General features: G+C 49.4%; 3 protein-coding genes across 3 annotated transcripts, besides 1 other annotated feature; 1 reads left to right on the plus strand and 2 right to left on the minus strand.

The window, feature by feature from the left end:
* Nucleotides 1-311: 311 nt before the first annotated feature.
* Nucleotides 312-512: a sequence feature (Protein overlapping with rRNA (METBIDRAFT_43429, OBA20389.1) was converted to a misc_feature.).
* Nucleotides 513-1,896: 1,384 nt separating this feature from the next.
* METBIDRAFT_12406 (uncharacterized protein) lies at nt 1,897-2,388 on the minus strand (the record flags this gene model as incomplete). The annotated part of the gene is made up of 1 exon (XM_018854225.1): nt 1,897-2,388. The coding sequence occupies one exon, from the start codon at nt 2,386-2,388 to the stop codon at nt 1,897-1,899; it is 492 nt and encodes a 163-aa protein (XP_018710912.1).
* Nucleotides 2,389-3,025: 637 nt separating this feature from the next.
* Nucleotides 3,026-6,505, minus strand: SMP2 (phosphatidate phosphatase). Its single transcript, XM_018856042.1, has one exon. It carries the CDS (start codon nt 6,419-6,421, stop codon nt 3,464-3,466), a length of 2,958 nt encoding a protein of 985 aa, XP_018710913.1. The 5' UTR covers nt 6,422-6,505; the 3' UTR covers nt 3,026-3,463.
* Nucleotides 6,506-11,259: 4,754 nt separating this feature from the next.
* HNM1 (Hnm1p) lies at nt 11,260-12,846 on the plus strand (the record flags this gene model as incomplete). The annotated part of the gene is made up of 1 exon (XM_018854226.1): nt 11,260-12,846. One exon carries the CDS (start codon nt 11,260-11,262, stop codon nt 12,844-12,846), a length of 1,587 nt encoding a protein of 528 aa, XP_018710914.1.
* Nucleotides 12,847-13,375: the final 529 nt, after the last annotated feature.

Here is a 13,375-nt window from a genome sequence, read left to right on the forward strand (position 1 = left end):
GATACAGACACTTTAGCTTGGGACACGAGATGCTTTACAAAGACAGGAAACCTACCAACAATAAGAGCATTTCAAAAAAAGAAAAACCTGAAATTCACAACAAGTTCGGCACAAACAGGAGTTGAATTTGACTCAAGCCTAGCTTTTGTAGCTATCGCAGAAATTCGGAAAATGAAGCTTTTTTCGAAGGCCGCCTGACTAAAGGATCATACTACAGGAACAAAACTCCAGTAATACGAAAACACATTTCTTGCCGCTGAAATACTTGAGCAATCCTTCAAGAAAAAACCTTGGAAGAACTTTCAAGAACAAAAAAGATTGCAGCACCACAATTTCGCATATGGTCTCCCACTACACTACTCAGTGTGGCCCTATGGAGCTTAACTAACGTTGATCGGACGGGAAACAGTGTGTTCTCCATGGTATGGCCGCAACCGAGAAATCTAGGACGCTGCAATTATATAACCGCTAAACAAAAATCACCTTCTCCTTCGGCGCATTCCCTTATTTGAAATCATGAGCTTTCTTTACATAAATTACAGCTAAAAGTCTCTTAGGAGTGCTAGTGACACGGAAGTTCTGAGAAGGGATGTGCCGCCTTTCGAATATTGGTAAGTGATCATAACGGAGCAATCAGGTCAGATTTTTATGGATAACTGCGAAGGGCCTTACTCTCCACTACAATGCGGCACACGGCAAGGAAACCCCCTATTGCCTCTTATTATCAATTTGGCCCTAGAACTGTTTCTAGCTCAACTCAACCTGATTGAAGGTATCAAACTTTGTTACCAACGAGTCAAACTACAAACAATGAAAGTTGACGTTGGTTATGGGCAGAAGTATTTTTGAGGGCCATATCCTCTTTGGGAGATTTCGTGAATTGGTGCTCGCGTTTTCTTGCCTGAGCCAATGCTGCGATCTATTTGTAAGGCCCTTGGTATCAGCTTGATACTTTTGAGCGCATGCAGCTGTTAAAAGGGTTTATATATTATCTACATAGTTTTGCTTTTTTGATCAGTTGAACCTAACAAAAAAAATATGACTATGTACAATTTCACTTTTGTGAGTATTGTCATGAATCATTTTGAACAACTCATTGAATATTCTCTCAAGTTCTAGGGATTCCTGTCACGAGGCCTTTAGGAAAAGTGTGGTGGAATAGAGCTCCTGTAGAGTTATAGGAAATCCAGTGGTCAGATAGTAATACATAACCCCTATCTTCCCTGAAGTCCCTTTCACGACTATAGGTATTTTCTAGCAGGTTTCCAGTGGTGGGGTCTTGAATGCCTCCAGTGACACCCTACAATATAATGTTTCAAGAAAATATATTTTCTTTGATAAGATGACAATTGACTTCGCATTTCGGAACTCACGGTTATAGAGTATCGTACTTAGGTTCCTTCACCTGTTGAATCTGACGCATGAACCTCGGTGTCCTTCACGTCCTACGCTGTTGTGTAGCTATCTGCAACGTCCCATCAGTTGTGGTTAGAAACTTACTCAACGTATCATACTAAATTGCAGCATTTCTATAGTGGCTAAATAGCTTAACGTGACGCAAAAAACTTGACTCCGGCTTTGTTGTGTTTTACAATTGACCACTGATGAAAGTGCAATGCGAAATACTTGGGTTTTAGCCCGACAAAAAGAGTAATATCGGATGTGTGTTCAAACAGGCTCTTGAGCAGAGCCCACCACCAACTTTTCAGTATTGCGAACAGAAATTGAAGCACTGCACTAATATTTATTGATAAAAGCACTGGAAATACCCTCCGTCGGTTTATCTCACAGCCACACTGGTCGCACACACAGCTTAAGCAAGCTCCCATCTACTTGAAGACCAGCCAGCATTTCGACCGAGTATGTGCCCAAAAGCTTGAGGATTATAGCCCCGAGCTACGGGTTATACATGGGTTTCCCATTGAAAGTCTTTTTGACGACGTCCACCGTCGGGAAGTCAATCACAAACTGAGCGCCGAAAATGAGTTCGATTCTCATATCTGGAAACACAAGGCACGTGCGCACAAAACGTTTACCGTTTGCCTCGAATTGGAGCTCCACGGAATGTGTGATGGGCACTGCAAAGGCAATCGCCAATTGACACACACATTCATACGGCAAGCGAGACTTTTTGGTGCCGATTTGGTCTGCAAGTTTGTCGCTGATGAAGTCAGCATTACTACCGGTAGAAATCAAGGCAGCCGCAGCGTAGTCGCTGTTGATGAGCACGTCTAAAAGAGGTACCGTGTCAGGGGTCGGACCGGTAGGCTTGAGCCATATCGAGGGTGCACGTACGATCCTGGTATCAGGCTGGATTTTGTCTGAAGGTACTGTTTCAATTTCCTTGTCGCCATATGGCGTATACAAGAACACGGGGCCTTCTGACATGGTGGGAAAGCACAAAAAAAAAGCCAGAAAGGGAGGACTGATTCAAGGAGCTGCTTCGCAGTATGAAGGACCGGCCTATTGTATATGTATACAGACATGAAATATTCTATTGTTGTTGGAATCAGGATGCCCAATCGTCTCTATAGTTTCTGGGAATCTCTGTAGCAGTAGAAATACCGCCATTTTGGTTTTGATACAAATTGGGGTGTGGGGAGGAGGTAGGCGATATTGCACATCCTCATAGTGTGACAAGCATCCTACGTATTTGTCGCTCGTCTTTTTTTTTTTTTTTAACTGAATTTATGTAGAAAATAAGATCTTATATGAAATATGCGATGCGTTGTACATTGTTGATCTGCGATGTCATTAGCTGGGCAAGCTATTTGACAGGAGCCCTAATTTAGCTGTTTTCTAGCCGTGGGAAATAGTGCAGGATCAATTTTATGGGCTTTGTTTCGTTTACATTAACTCTACGTGGCTCATCCGATCTGGTTTGTGCCAAAACTGACCAAGTTCCCGTGTAGTTGTTGATACTGGTACAGTTTTCAAAATTGATATTCCCCAATCCTCATACGAGCAACTTACGAACAACGAGCAATCTAGAAATAGTCCATTTTCGTTTACGGATCTACAAGTATCGTAGATTTTTGTAATTTGATTGGCTATAAGGCATATTCAGGATATAATGAATGCATGCGAGATCAAAGTCTTCCAAATCACTGACAGAGGAACCGTCTCGATATTTTAGTAGAAATTGTACTGAGAACGAATGGCATGGAAGTCTGCAAATATAAACATGGGGCCAGGGTGCTTTCTTCCACACACTGCATTTCCGTCAAGAGGGTTAATCGTCAACGAGCCGAATCAGCTGCAGTAAGATACACGCCATTCTTTGGCGGAAGCGAGCCTTCTTCATTTAAGCTGAAATGCGGCGGATGCTTGTGAATAGAAAATGAACAATGGCTCGCTCTTTCGATTGGAAAGCTTATACTCTGCGGCGTGACATTCACGAAAAGCACATATCAGCGTCACCAGAGAAAAACGTCTGTCTCGAGCGCTCTTAGACACCTCAATGCTATATGTCTAAGCCTTTGAGCATGTCGCTTGCAGTCATGATTCTGTAGTCTTCACCATCGCACTTCACTGGAGGCTCGGAGGAAGCGTGGAAGGATAGACACTTTTCAGGAAGCCCGTCGTCTAGATCCAAGTCCTCGTCATCAACCTCTTGGCCATTGGCATCTAGGTCCAAGTCATCGTGGTCAACCTCCTGGTTAGCGTGTTCATCCACGTCTGGGTCGGCGCAACAAACTTCCTCTTTAGAATCGACACCCTCTTCTTTTGCGTGGTCTTCCCGGCCCTCGCCATGCTTGGGTTTGAGCTCGTCATCCTGGACGTCGAAGTCTTGATCATCTTCATCGTCATATTCGTCGTCGTCTTCATCTTCTTCGTCGTCGTCTTCATCTTCTTCGTCGTCGTCATCGTCATAATCGTCGTCGTCTTCATCGTCGTCTTCGTACTCATCTTCCTCATCTCCGTAGTCGTCGTCCTCATAGTCGTCGTCCGTGTAGTCGTCGTCTTCGTCGCTAAGACGGCCAGGCGTCTTCAGATCGCCAGCGCCACTGAGCGCCTCCGGCCCGAGTCTCAACGGGGACTTCATGGGCTTGGGAGCCGCGGTTGAGTTGCCGCCTCGGATCATGAAGTTTTTCAACGGCGACGTGAACGACGCAGAAACGGGCCGTTCCTGCTTCGGACTGGTATCTTCTGCAAACAACGAGGATGCTAAACGGGGAGAGGCCGGGGGAGAGGAGGCCTGCGGCTGGGGCGACGGGGGGCTGGACTTGACCGAGCGCGCGGCATCGTCGTCCACGTCGTCCGAGTCGGTGAGATCGCTCAAATTGGCCATGGGCTCGCGCCAGTAGTTCAAGTCCGTGAAGCGCTCGTCGGGCCGGACAATCCGCTCCTCCGAAAGCACGCTGCGCGGGGACCCCGGGGCCAAGGGCAGGCGGGGCGAGGCGGGGCGGAGGCTGTCGGTCTGCAGGTCTGTGTCCTTGCTGTGGATGTACTGGTCGAGCTGGTGCTGGTTCCAGCCGTGGCTGAAGTCGCTGATGTACTTGAGCGGCGGGAAGAACTGGTCCACCAACTCGCCGATGTGCAAGTACGACAGACGGTAGCCTGCCAACTCGAGCAACTCCATGTGCACCTCGCCGTTCGGGTTGATGGTGAAGATGCGGTGCGACGGGATCTGCACGCTGCGGTAGCTGATGGCGTCGGTGATGCGGTTGCCGAAGCCTGCGTAGAACGGCGTGCGGTCGTTGGCCGCCAGGTCGGGCTCCCGGCCCGCGGGCGGCGCGGCGAAGAAGAGACTGTTGATGTCGCGGAGACACGCCATCTTGAACACCTCTGGTTTCTTGAGGATGATTTCGCGGTGCAACGCGGCCATGGTCCTGTCGGGGCTCAAGATCACGGGGCCCTTCGGGAGCCGCATGCCGTCCTGGTTGATGCTGTCGAGATACTGCCGCGTGGTGTCGGCCTGGCCCACCGAGCGCGCGGTCAAGTAGAGGATGTTGTAGCCGTTGCGCGTGATGTCCTGGAACAAGTTGGCCACGCCGGGGTGGGTCCAGTCGCGGCCAAACATGTTCAACACGTGGCCGAGCGCGTCGGACTTGGTGATGGTGCCGTCGATGTCCGAGATGACGATGGGGCAGTTGGACTTCCACAAGTAGAGGTCCGCCACGACCTGCGCGCCGCCCTGCGACAGGCGGAACTCCACGCGGTTGCGCCCGTACTGGAGCCCGAGGTTCAGGAGCTGTTCGGAGGTGAGGCGCAACGTTTTGATGTATGTTTTGCCGGCGCCGGGGCTGGGGTCTGCGGATTCGGGGGCCGGCTGCGGGCCGGTTCCGGCGGTCTTTTCGGGAGCGGGCGCCGCGTCAAGCGGCGGGGCATGGTCCGCGCCCGCGTCCTTGAAATCCGCGTCCTCGAAACCGGGGTCCTCGAAACCGGCATCCCCTAAACCGGCATCCCCTAAACCGGCATCCTCAAACCCGGCATCACCAAAACCGGCATCACCAAAACCGGCGTCCTCGGACACAAGGCGGATCTGGCCGTCCGCGTCCTTCCGAATTAGGCTCTGCAAGAGATGGAGCTCGGACATGGGCCCCTCCAGGCCGCCGGAAACCGCACCCTGCAGCGCCAAAGACCCCGTGTCGCCCGACGCAGCCTGAATCTCGCGCAAGAAGATGTCGTGCACGAGCCGGACGGACGAGTCGATGTTTTTCTGCGAGTTGGGCTTGTACCCGTCCATGTCGAGAATCACGTCGCCGTTGGCGTCGATTTTCAGCGGGATGTTGAGGTCCTGCGTGATGCGCTTGACCTTTTCGAACGTGATGCGCAGCGCCAGCGACGCCAGCTTGCTGGTATCCAGGCAGTCTGCACTGGCGTCGAGCTGCCGTCCTTGCATAGCGGAGCCGTGTTTCTGATCCAGCGACTGTGACCCCTGATCCGGCGATTCGGACCCTTGATCCGGCGACTTTGCCTCCGAAACCGGCGGCTCTGCCTCCGAAACCGGCGACTCTGCCACCGAAACCGGCGACTCTGGCCCCCGATCCGGCGATTCTGGCCCCCGGTCGGGGCCGCGGTTTAAATCAAGGGCCTCCGGCTCGCCCCGGGCACCCGCCGCCGCGGACCCGGCGGCCGCCGGGCTGGTCTCCGGCGAGCTGGTGGCGCTGACCACCGGTGACGTCATGAGCAGCAGCAGCAAGTCCGTGGAGTCGGTCTCAAACACAAAAAACGCCTCGCCGCCGTCGCCTAGTTTCATCGGGAGATCTGTTTGGACGCCGTTCACAAACAAGTCGATTTTTTTTTGCAGCGGCTTGATGATGCGGAACTTGCCGAAACGCACATGCCAGGGGGAGCAGTGGAGCGAGCCGTCCAGATGCTCGATGACTAGAATATCAATGGCGCCAGAAAGCGTGGCCGGGTTGAGCGAGTTCCACTGGTTGTACACATAGTCCCCGACTTTGCCCACGTACTGCATCTTGGGGGTGGCGGCAGAAATGGGAGGGCGAGACGGTCGGCAGCAAAAGAGACTGACGGAGGGAAATGTGGAGTGGGCAACTGGGGAAGTGAGAAGAGAATAAAGAGAGAGGAAAGAGAGAATACCAGTAGAGAGTGGAGCCCAAGTGCGGGTCGAGCGCGCGGACTGCACAGAGGCGCGCCGCGCGGGGTCTGTTTCAATAGCTTTCAAGATCTGATTTCTCAATTCAAGTATGTACGCTACTTAGGATCCTTATGAAAATATAAACCCTTGAAGGAGAAAAAAGAACGGATTAATTCTTCCTTTACGGAAGTGATTTTTCCTTGCCACGTGGGAGGTGACTACATGGCGGATACCACGTGACAACACCGCACGCTACCACTTGGTCTCTCAGATTTATTAACGTCACCAGTGTCACTATATGAACGCTCAGGAATCGTGGCCTGCGCAAAGCAATACGTTTTTACTGGCGGGTGAAGATGCTTTGTCCATGAACTGGCCGTCCGATCGCCCGTCCTGGTTTTGGCACATCACGTGACAGCGTGGGCTGGCTATTTCCAGCTTTCTCAAGAGGCAGAATATTACAGGAAGCCGGGCCAACAGCATGGAGTAAAACAAGCCGACTGGAGCTTTGGATAGTGAGTTATTGGTGGCACATTGTAATTTGCATTAATGGGGGTGCCCCGCCCAGGGCCTGGTCTCTAGAGCCTCCCAGAGATGTGGTTTCCATAGGACGCCTGCCATTTTTTATACTCTCTTATTCTTGTGCTCTTCGGTCGTTGTACTCTTATTCTTGTACTTTTATTCTTTGTTCTCTTTTATCCGTGTACTTTTATTCTTGTACTCTTATTCTTGTGTTTTTATTCTTGTACTCCTTTATCCTTGTACTCTTGTGCTTGTACTTTTATTCTTTATTCTCTTTTATCCGTGTACTTTTAATCTTGTGCTTTTATTCTTGTACTCTTTTATTCTTGTACTTTTGTTCTTGTACTTTTTTGTTCTTTGATTCTCCTATACATATACTGTTTCAATCTCTGACTTTTTTATTCTTTTTTTTTTTCAATCTTGAAATTTCCCATTCTTCTAATTTTTGGTGGAATCAATCAAAAGTACGCCAACTGTGGGAGGTGCTTGCTTCGTCTGTCACCTGCGCCAAAAGTACCGAGAAGCCCGGCTATCCAAACAGAGTCACTAGAAATCCAGGCTTTCTTTCCGCAGTATGTTTGTGTTTTGCTAGTTGGTTTTAGGTAGCTCTCCTTTTTTTGCCGGCGCTTGTTTTGACTGTATTTACCGTGTGTTGTCCTTCTTGAATTCGTCCTAGCTAGCTTATATCACACGGTGAATTTTTCCCGGCAATATCTTCCACACCAGTAGCCATTGGTAAGGGCAGCTTTAAGTTGAGTGCCCGATCAAAAGGCATTCTGGGCAGAATTAGTCTGTCCATGAGCGGTTCACATATTAATTAAAAAAATCATAAGCGAACAAGGCCGCATTGATTAATGAAGGCCTATCGCACCACGGCTCGAGATGCCCGTTTGTTATTTTGATTATTTTGTCAAGCACTTTTTCAAGCACTAGGGAAATGTAGTTGGCTCGTTTTTGGTGGATTTCTCGATTCCCTGTTAACTTTCTTACAACGCATGATAATATCCTGACGTAAATGAGCTGTCCGTCAGAGTCGGTTGTAGAAACGCTCCCACCGTTAGCCCCAAAGATTAGTAATTTTGAGCTGCAAATATTGACAAGCAGCCGCTCCTGTCTAAAAATTTATAGTCACCAAAGCTTCCCCTTATTTTATCAAAAGGGCCACGGTTCCATTTTGCCTCGGAAAATTGATTTTGGTGGAAAGTCGGGTGTAAAATTTCAGGGGGTTTTCTGTCATTACTTACTGGTCACATTTTTCACCCAGTGCAATATTCTTATGGCATGTGCTGCCATCGAAATACTGAATCTATTGAGCTTGGCCATAAAACCGAGCAATTTCTCAATATTATCTCTGGTGTTTCAAGGAAAATTGTCCCGCCGTAGGGTTTTATTCTTTTCCGCCTGAATAACCGGGACCCATGCCCAGTTCTTGAGATTCTGTTTATAGGGAGCACAACCAGTATGAGATCGAACACTTCTTACATCGACTAATGGAAACCATACTGAGCCATGTTCTGAGACATTTTTCCGGTCTTCGTTTTCTCATTTGAGAGACAGACATTGCTGATTTTCCTCCTTTAATGTGATGGTAAGCCTCACTTGTTTCGTTTAATTTCATCAATAAAACAAAAAATCAATTAGAATAGAACTCACGAGGCTTGAACTTAATTATTTTGAACTAGGAGTATCTTCGTAAGTCTAATTAATGAATGTTATCAACAAACTTCGACAATTACCCCTACCTCTTCACTTCAAAATGGCTAGCCATAGCCTCCCGCAGGTCAAATAAAATGGAGTATCCGGTACCGATATTACACGCGAGTTTTCTCTTTCTATAACAGTTCTCCAACGTGACTTCTCTTAAAAATTTAATGTGCTAGAACTATGGACTCACTTCGAATTTTGCCTAAAAGAGTAGTCTTACTTGGAAGAATTTTCCTTCGAATTCTTGATTCTCATTCTGAAAAAAATGAGCTAATTTTGCGTAATAATACTGAGAAAGACTTCTCCCGAAATCATTCCCTAAACTTGTTTTAGGTTATCAGCTGGATATCAAAGTAAATATATTGCAATTTGTGGTGTTGTCACATAAAGCTTCATACCCCGGCTTGCGTGGTTCTTTTTCAAAATGTCTTTTATGGTGCGAGCAAGAAGTATTGACTACCACGCTTCAGAAACCACCAAAAGAATCAACGTGTCTCTCTGCTCTAAAGCTTGGAGACTTAGGAGAATTGATTAACCTTAGTCCCGAGTAGCAAGCGTGTTCTGAGGCTCGGATAAGATTATGCAGCCATGAACTACTTTACGTGGAAGAATACATTCGATCGGGAGAAAAGGTGCTCTCTGGCTGTGCATGGCGTCTAAAGTTTTACTAAAGGATCTTAGAAAAAAAAATTTTATAACCCAGCAATTGTAGTCAATTTGACGCTAGTATGAGATTGTGTTCGAAATACACGGTTTGCTGTCACCGAGACTGCCAGTGGAAATGGCAATGAAGAGGCTGATGAGTCAACTGACAGATCTTTTGGTTTCGCAAATATTCGGTATTTTAAATGCGGACTCAATGAGAGTGACGAAAAAATTGGTAGGATCTCAACTGAAGCGATTTTGCACTGATTATTAGAATAAGATCAAAAAAAGGTTATAACAGGAGTCAACAAAATAATAAATAAGCCTGGTAGTACAATTGGAAAAATGCGGTACAATGGGAACTGAAAAAATCTAAAGCTGCATGCTAGCAGTCTGGATGAATCCAAATGGCGCAGAAGTGAGTCCACCGATGCACTGACAAACAGTGTTTCTTATTTCAGAAAGTTGCTCAAACGTGATGTAGTAACGACAAACAATGGGATAGTAAGAAGGTCGTCGAGTCTTTCAATTTTAAGTCTGTTCCATAGGAAATACATGGTCTGAAATGTCTAAGCTGATGAGTCTGACATCCAAGAAGAATTCAGCATGGCCTTCGTCTACAAGTCGACGGTTGATCCAGTATTACATGACAAGGAAAACCGAAAGTAGAATCGCAGAGTGTGTAGTGTTTCATTATTGCGGCCTGTTTACATCTGAAAACGCACATAAACAAAAGGCTTTCTATAACTCTTGTGAAATTATCTGCAAAATGGTATGTGACTACAGGATCCGACGCTCATACGAGAAGTCTTGTGATGATATGAGTGCCTCGTACCTCGTATGCAGAATTTGCCGCTAGCGCAACGAGAAGCCCGAACTTGGCGAGAATTTTTTTTGACTGCAGCTCGTCTTCTCACAGTTGATATAAGCGTGAGCACCTCCTTTCTAATAAAAAAAACAACATCTCAAAAGACAGACCAGTTGGCGCCCGGCCTGTTTATGTGCGTCCTGCTACCCTACGGTTTTGCCAGTGCAGCGCGGCCGCGGTATCCGAGCCCAAAACCCGGCATATAGCCAGGATAAGCAAGCGGCTGCTACCGCGCCGCATGCCGGGGACTGTCTGCACTCCTCCACTGGCATGTGACTTTGGCCATACTGCTGCCTATGGCTCTACACTACGGCCGTGTCTATTTGTGCGCCGTATGAACCGTTGCTTCTGCATGGCTTTGGAAGCTTCTTTTGCGCCCGGTTGACAGCCGTAAACATAGAGCCTGGGGGCTCAGATATAAGCGACCTGCACAGAAGCGCCTTATCTGGCCACGACTCGATAACGAGGGATCCGCCCAGCGTCAACCACAGGGCCTACCAGCGCCGTATTAGGAAGTACCATATACGCTGTCTCGTGTCAATTGAGGCGGCCCAGTGATTTACATGTACACTTGAGGGGATCCGACAATACAATTTCCACGTGACCGACCCGGGTTCTTCCCACGTGACCCAGGTGCTTCCCACGTGACCCCAGTGCTTCCCACGTGACCCAGGTACTACCCACAAGTTCCCTGCCCCAGCGTGTCATGCAGCCCAGCGCTCCAGCTATATGCCCCTAAATGTGCTGCAGAAATCTTCCCCGTTAGAAACCTACGATGGCCCCCGGCAACATGTCGGGCGTGGTCCAGAGTCGCATTTAGAGTAGGCGCGCCCCTGCAGTCCGCGTATCGTCTCACGCGCCGGCACACAGGCGCAGATGATCTCAAAAATTTCACGTTATCTCATAGGCGCATCGTTGTCCTATATATGGCCCGCCTGTCCGCCTCTTCTTTGTTGCCCGAATTTCAGACCCCACCATGGACTACCCCAAGAGCGAAGAGGAAAAGGCCTACGGCACCACGGTGTACACTGCCGACAAAGGCAAGGAGGTCGAGACCGACAGCTCGTTGGAGCCCAAGAGCGGCGAGCTCAAACGCACGTTTTCCGTGTGGTCGGTGTTGGGGATCGGCTTTGGCTTGACCAACTCGTGGTTCGGCATCTCGGCCTCGCTCGTCACCGGCATCCAGTCCGGAGGCCCGTTGATGATTGTCTACGGTATCATCATCATTGCGTTCATCTCGTACAACATCGGCATCACGCTTTCCGAGCTCTCGTCCGCCATTCCCTCGGCCGGCGGCCAGTACGTGTGGACGCGTGTGCTCTCGCCCCGCAAGTACTCGGGGTTCTTGGCGTACCTCTGCGGCTCGTTGGCATATGCCGGGTCGCTCTTCACCAGCGCGTCCATGGCGCTCAGTCTTGCGCTGACCATCATGGGCTTCTGGAACTTGATGCACCCGGCGCACGTGACCCGGACCTGGGAGCTCTTTGTGGTGTACCAGCTCGTGAACGCGTCGCTCGTGGTGTTCAACTGCTACGGCAAGTACTTGCCGTACATCGCCAACGGCGCGCTCTACACGTCGTTGTTCTCATATACGGTCATCACGCTCACGGTCTTGGTGTGTGCCCGCGGCAATTACCAGCTGGCGGACTTTGTGTTTGTCAAGTTCGAAAACAACACCGGCTGGCAGAGCGCGGGCATCGCGTTCATCGTGGGCTTGATCAACCCGAACTGGAGTTTCTCGTGTCTTGACTCCGCGTCGCACTTGGCGGAGGAGGTGCACAACGCGGACCGCGTGATCCCCATCGCCATTTTGGGCACGGTGACCATCGGCATGGTCACGTCGTTGACGTACGCCATCTCCATGTTTTTCTGCGTGACCAACTTGGACGACATCATCAACAACGGCACGGGCTTGCCCATTCTCGACATCTACTACCAGGCGTTGAACAACAAGGCCGGCGCCATCTGCTTGGGCACCTTGATGTTGCTCACGGGAATCGGCTGCACGGTCTCGTCGCACACCTGGCAGGCCAGATTGTGCTGGTCGTTCAGCAGGGACAACGGCTTGCCTTTCTCCAAGTACTTGTCCATCGTGGACCCCAACTTGGGCGTGCCCTTGAACGCCCACTTGGTGTCGTCAGTGCTCGTGGCCATTTTGGGCTGCTTGTACTTGGCGTCGCTGACGGCGTTCAACTCCATGGTGGTCGGATGCATCACGTTCTTGTTGTTGAGCTACATGGTGCCCACGTTGTGTTTGTTGTACCGCGGCCGCAACAACATCCGCCACGGGTGTTTCTGGCTCGGCAACTGGGGCTTGTTTGCCAACATCATGACCGTTGCATGGACGGTGTTCGCCTTGGTCTTCTTCTCGCTTCCGTCGGAAATGCCGGTCAGCGCCAGCTCCATGAACTACGTCAGTGCCGTGTACGCGGTGTACGCCGTTCTCGCCATGGGCTACTGGTTCTTCCCCATCAAGGAGTACTCGTGCAGGGCCCACTTTGCCGGTGGGCTCGGCAACAACGACGAGGAGGAGTTTCCGGATGTGTGTCTCACGGACTTGTGAGCCTGCCGAGGGGTATGTGCATTTCTGCGTTTGTGAATCTGTCATTTGTGCGTTCATGAATGTGACATTTGTGCATCCATGAATCTGACATTTGTGCATCCATGAATCTGACATTTGTGCATTCATGAATCTGACATTTGTGCATCCATGAAATCTTTACATTTATGCATTTGTGAATCTGTGTATTTGTGCATTTGTGGCATCTTTACATTTATGCCTCTGGGGCATTTAGAGCATTTCGTTGCATTGACTTGTTTATGGGTATCAATATATGGCATACTGGCATGGGACGTAGGCTGTGTGCTCAAACTGCAAGTGTTGCAGTGGGATGGTCGACGAAACGGTGAAAAGGAGTATGATTGACGAGAATATGGCCGGTCCTCAGAAGAACGGAATGTGGTGCAGAAGATAAGAACACAATTTCGCTTGACTAGTACAACTGCATCAGTCAGCTGTATGAGGCTACCTGCTTGACTCAGTCAGCAGTAGAATTGAACATCTTGATGAACTAACTGAAATTCGTTTCTTC

The sequence above is a fragment of the Metschnikowia bicuspidata genome (genome assembly GCF_001664035.1).
Source record: "Metschnikowia bicuspidata var. bicuspidata NRRL YB-4993 chromosome Unknown METBIscaffold_4, whole genome shotgun sequence".
Lineage (NCBI taxonomy): Eukaryota > Fungi > Ascomycota > Pichiomycetes > Serinales > Metschnikowiaceae > Metschnikowia > Metschnikowia bicuspidata.

Bases quoted from the DNA above. Each gene is read 5' to 3' on its own strand.
- SMP2 (XM_018856042.1), bottom strand. From the start codon at position 6,421: ATGCAGTACGTGGGCAAAGTCGGGGACTATGTGTACAACCAGTGGAAC.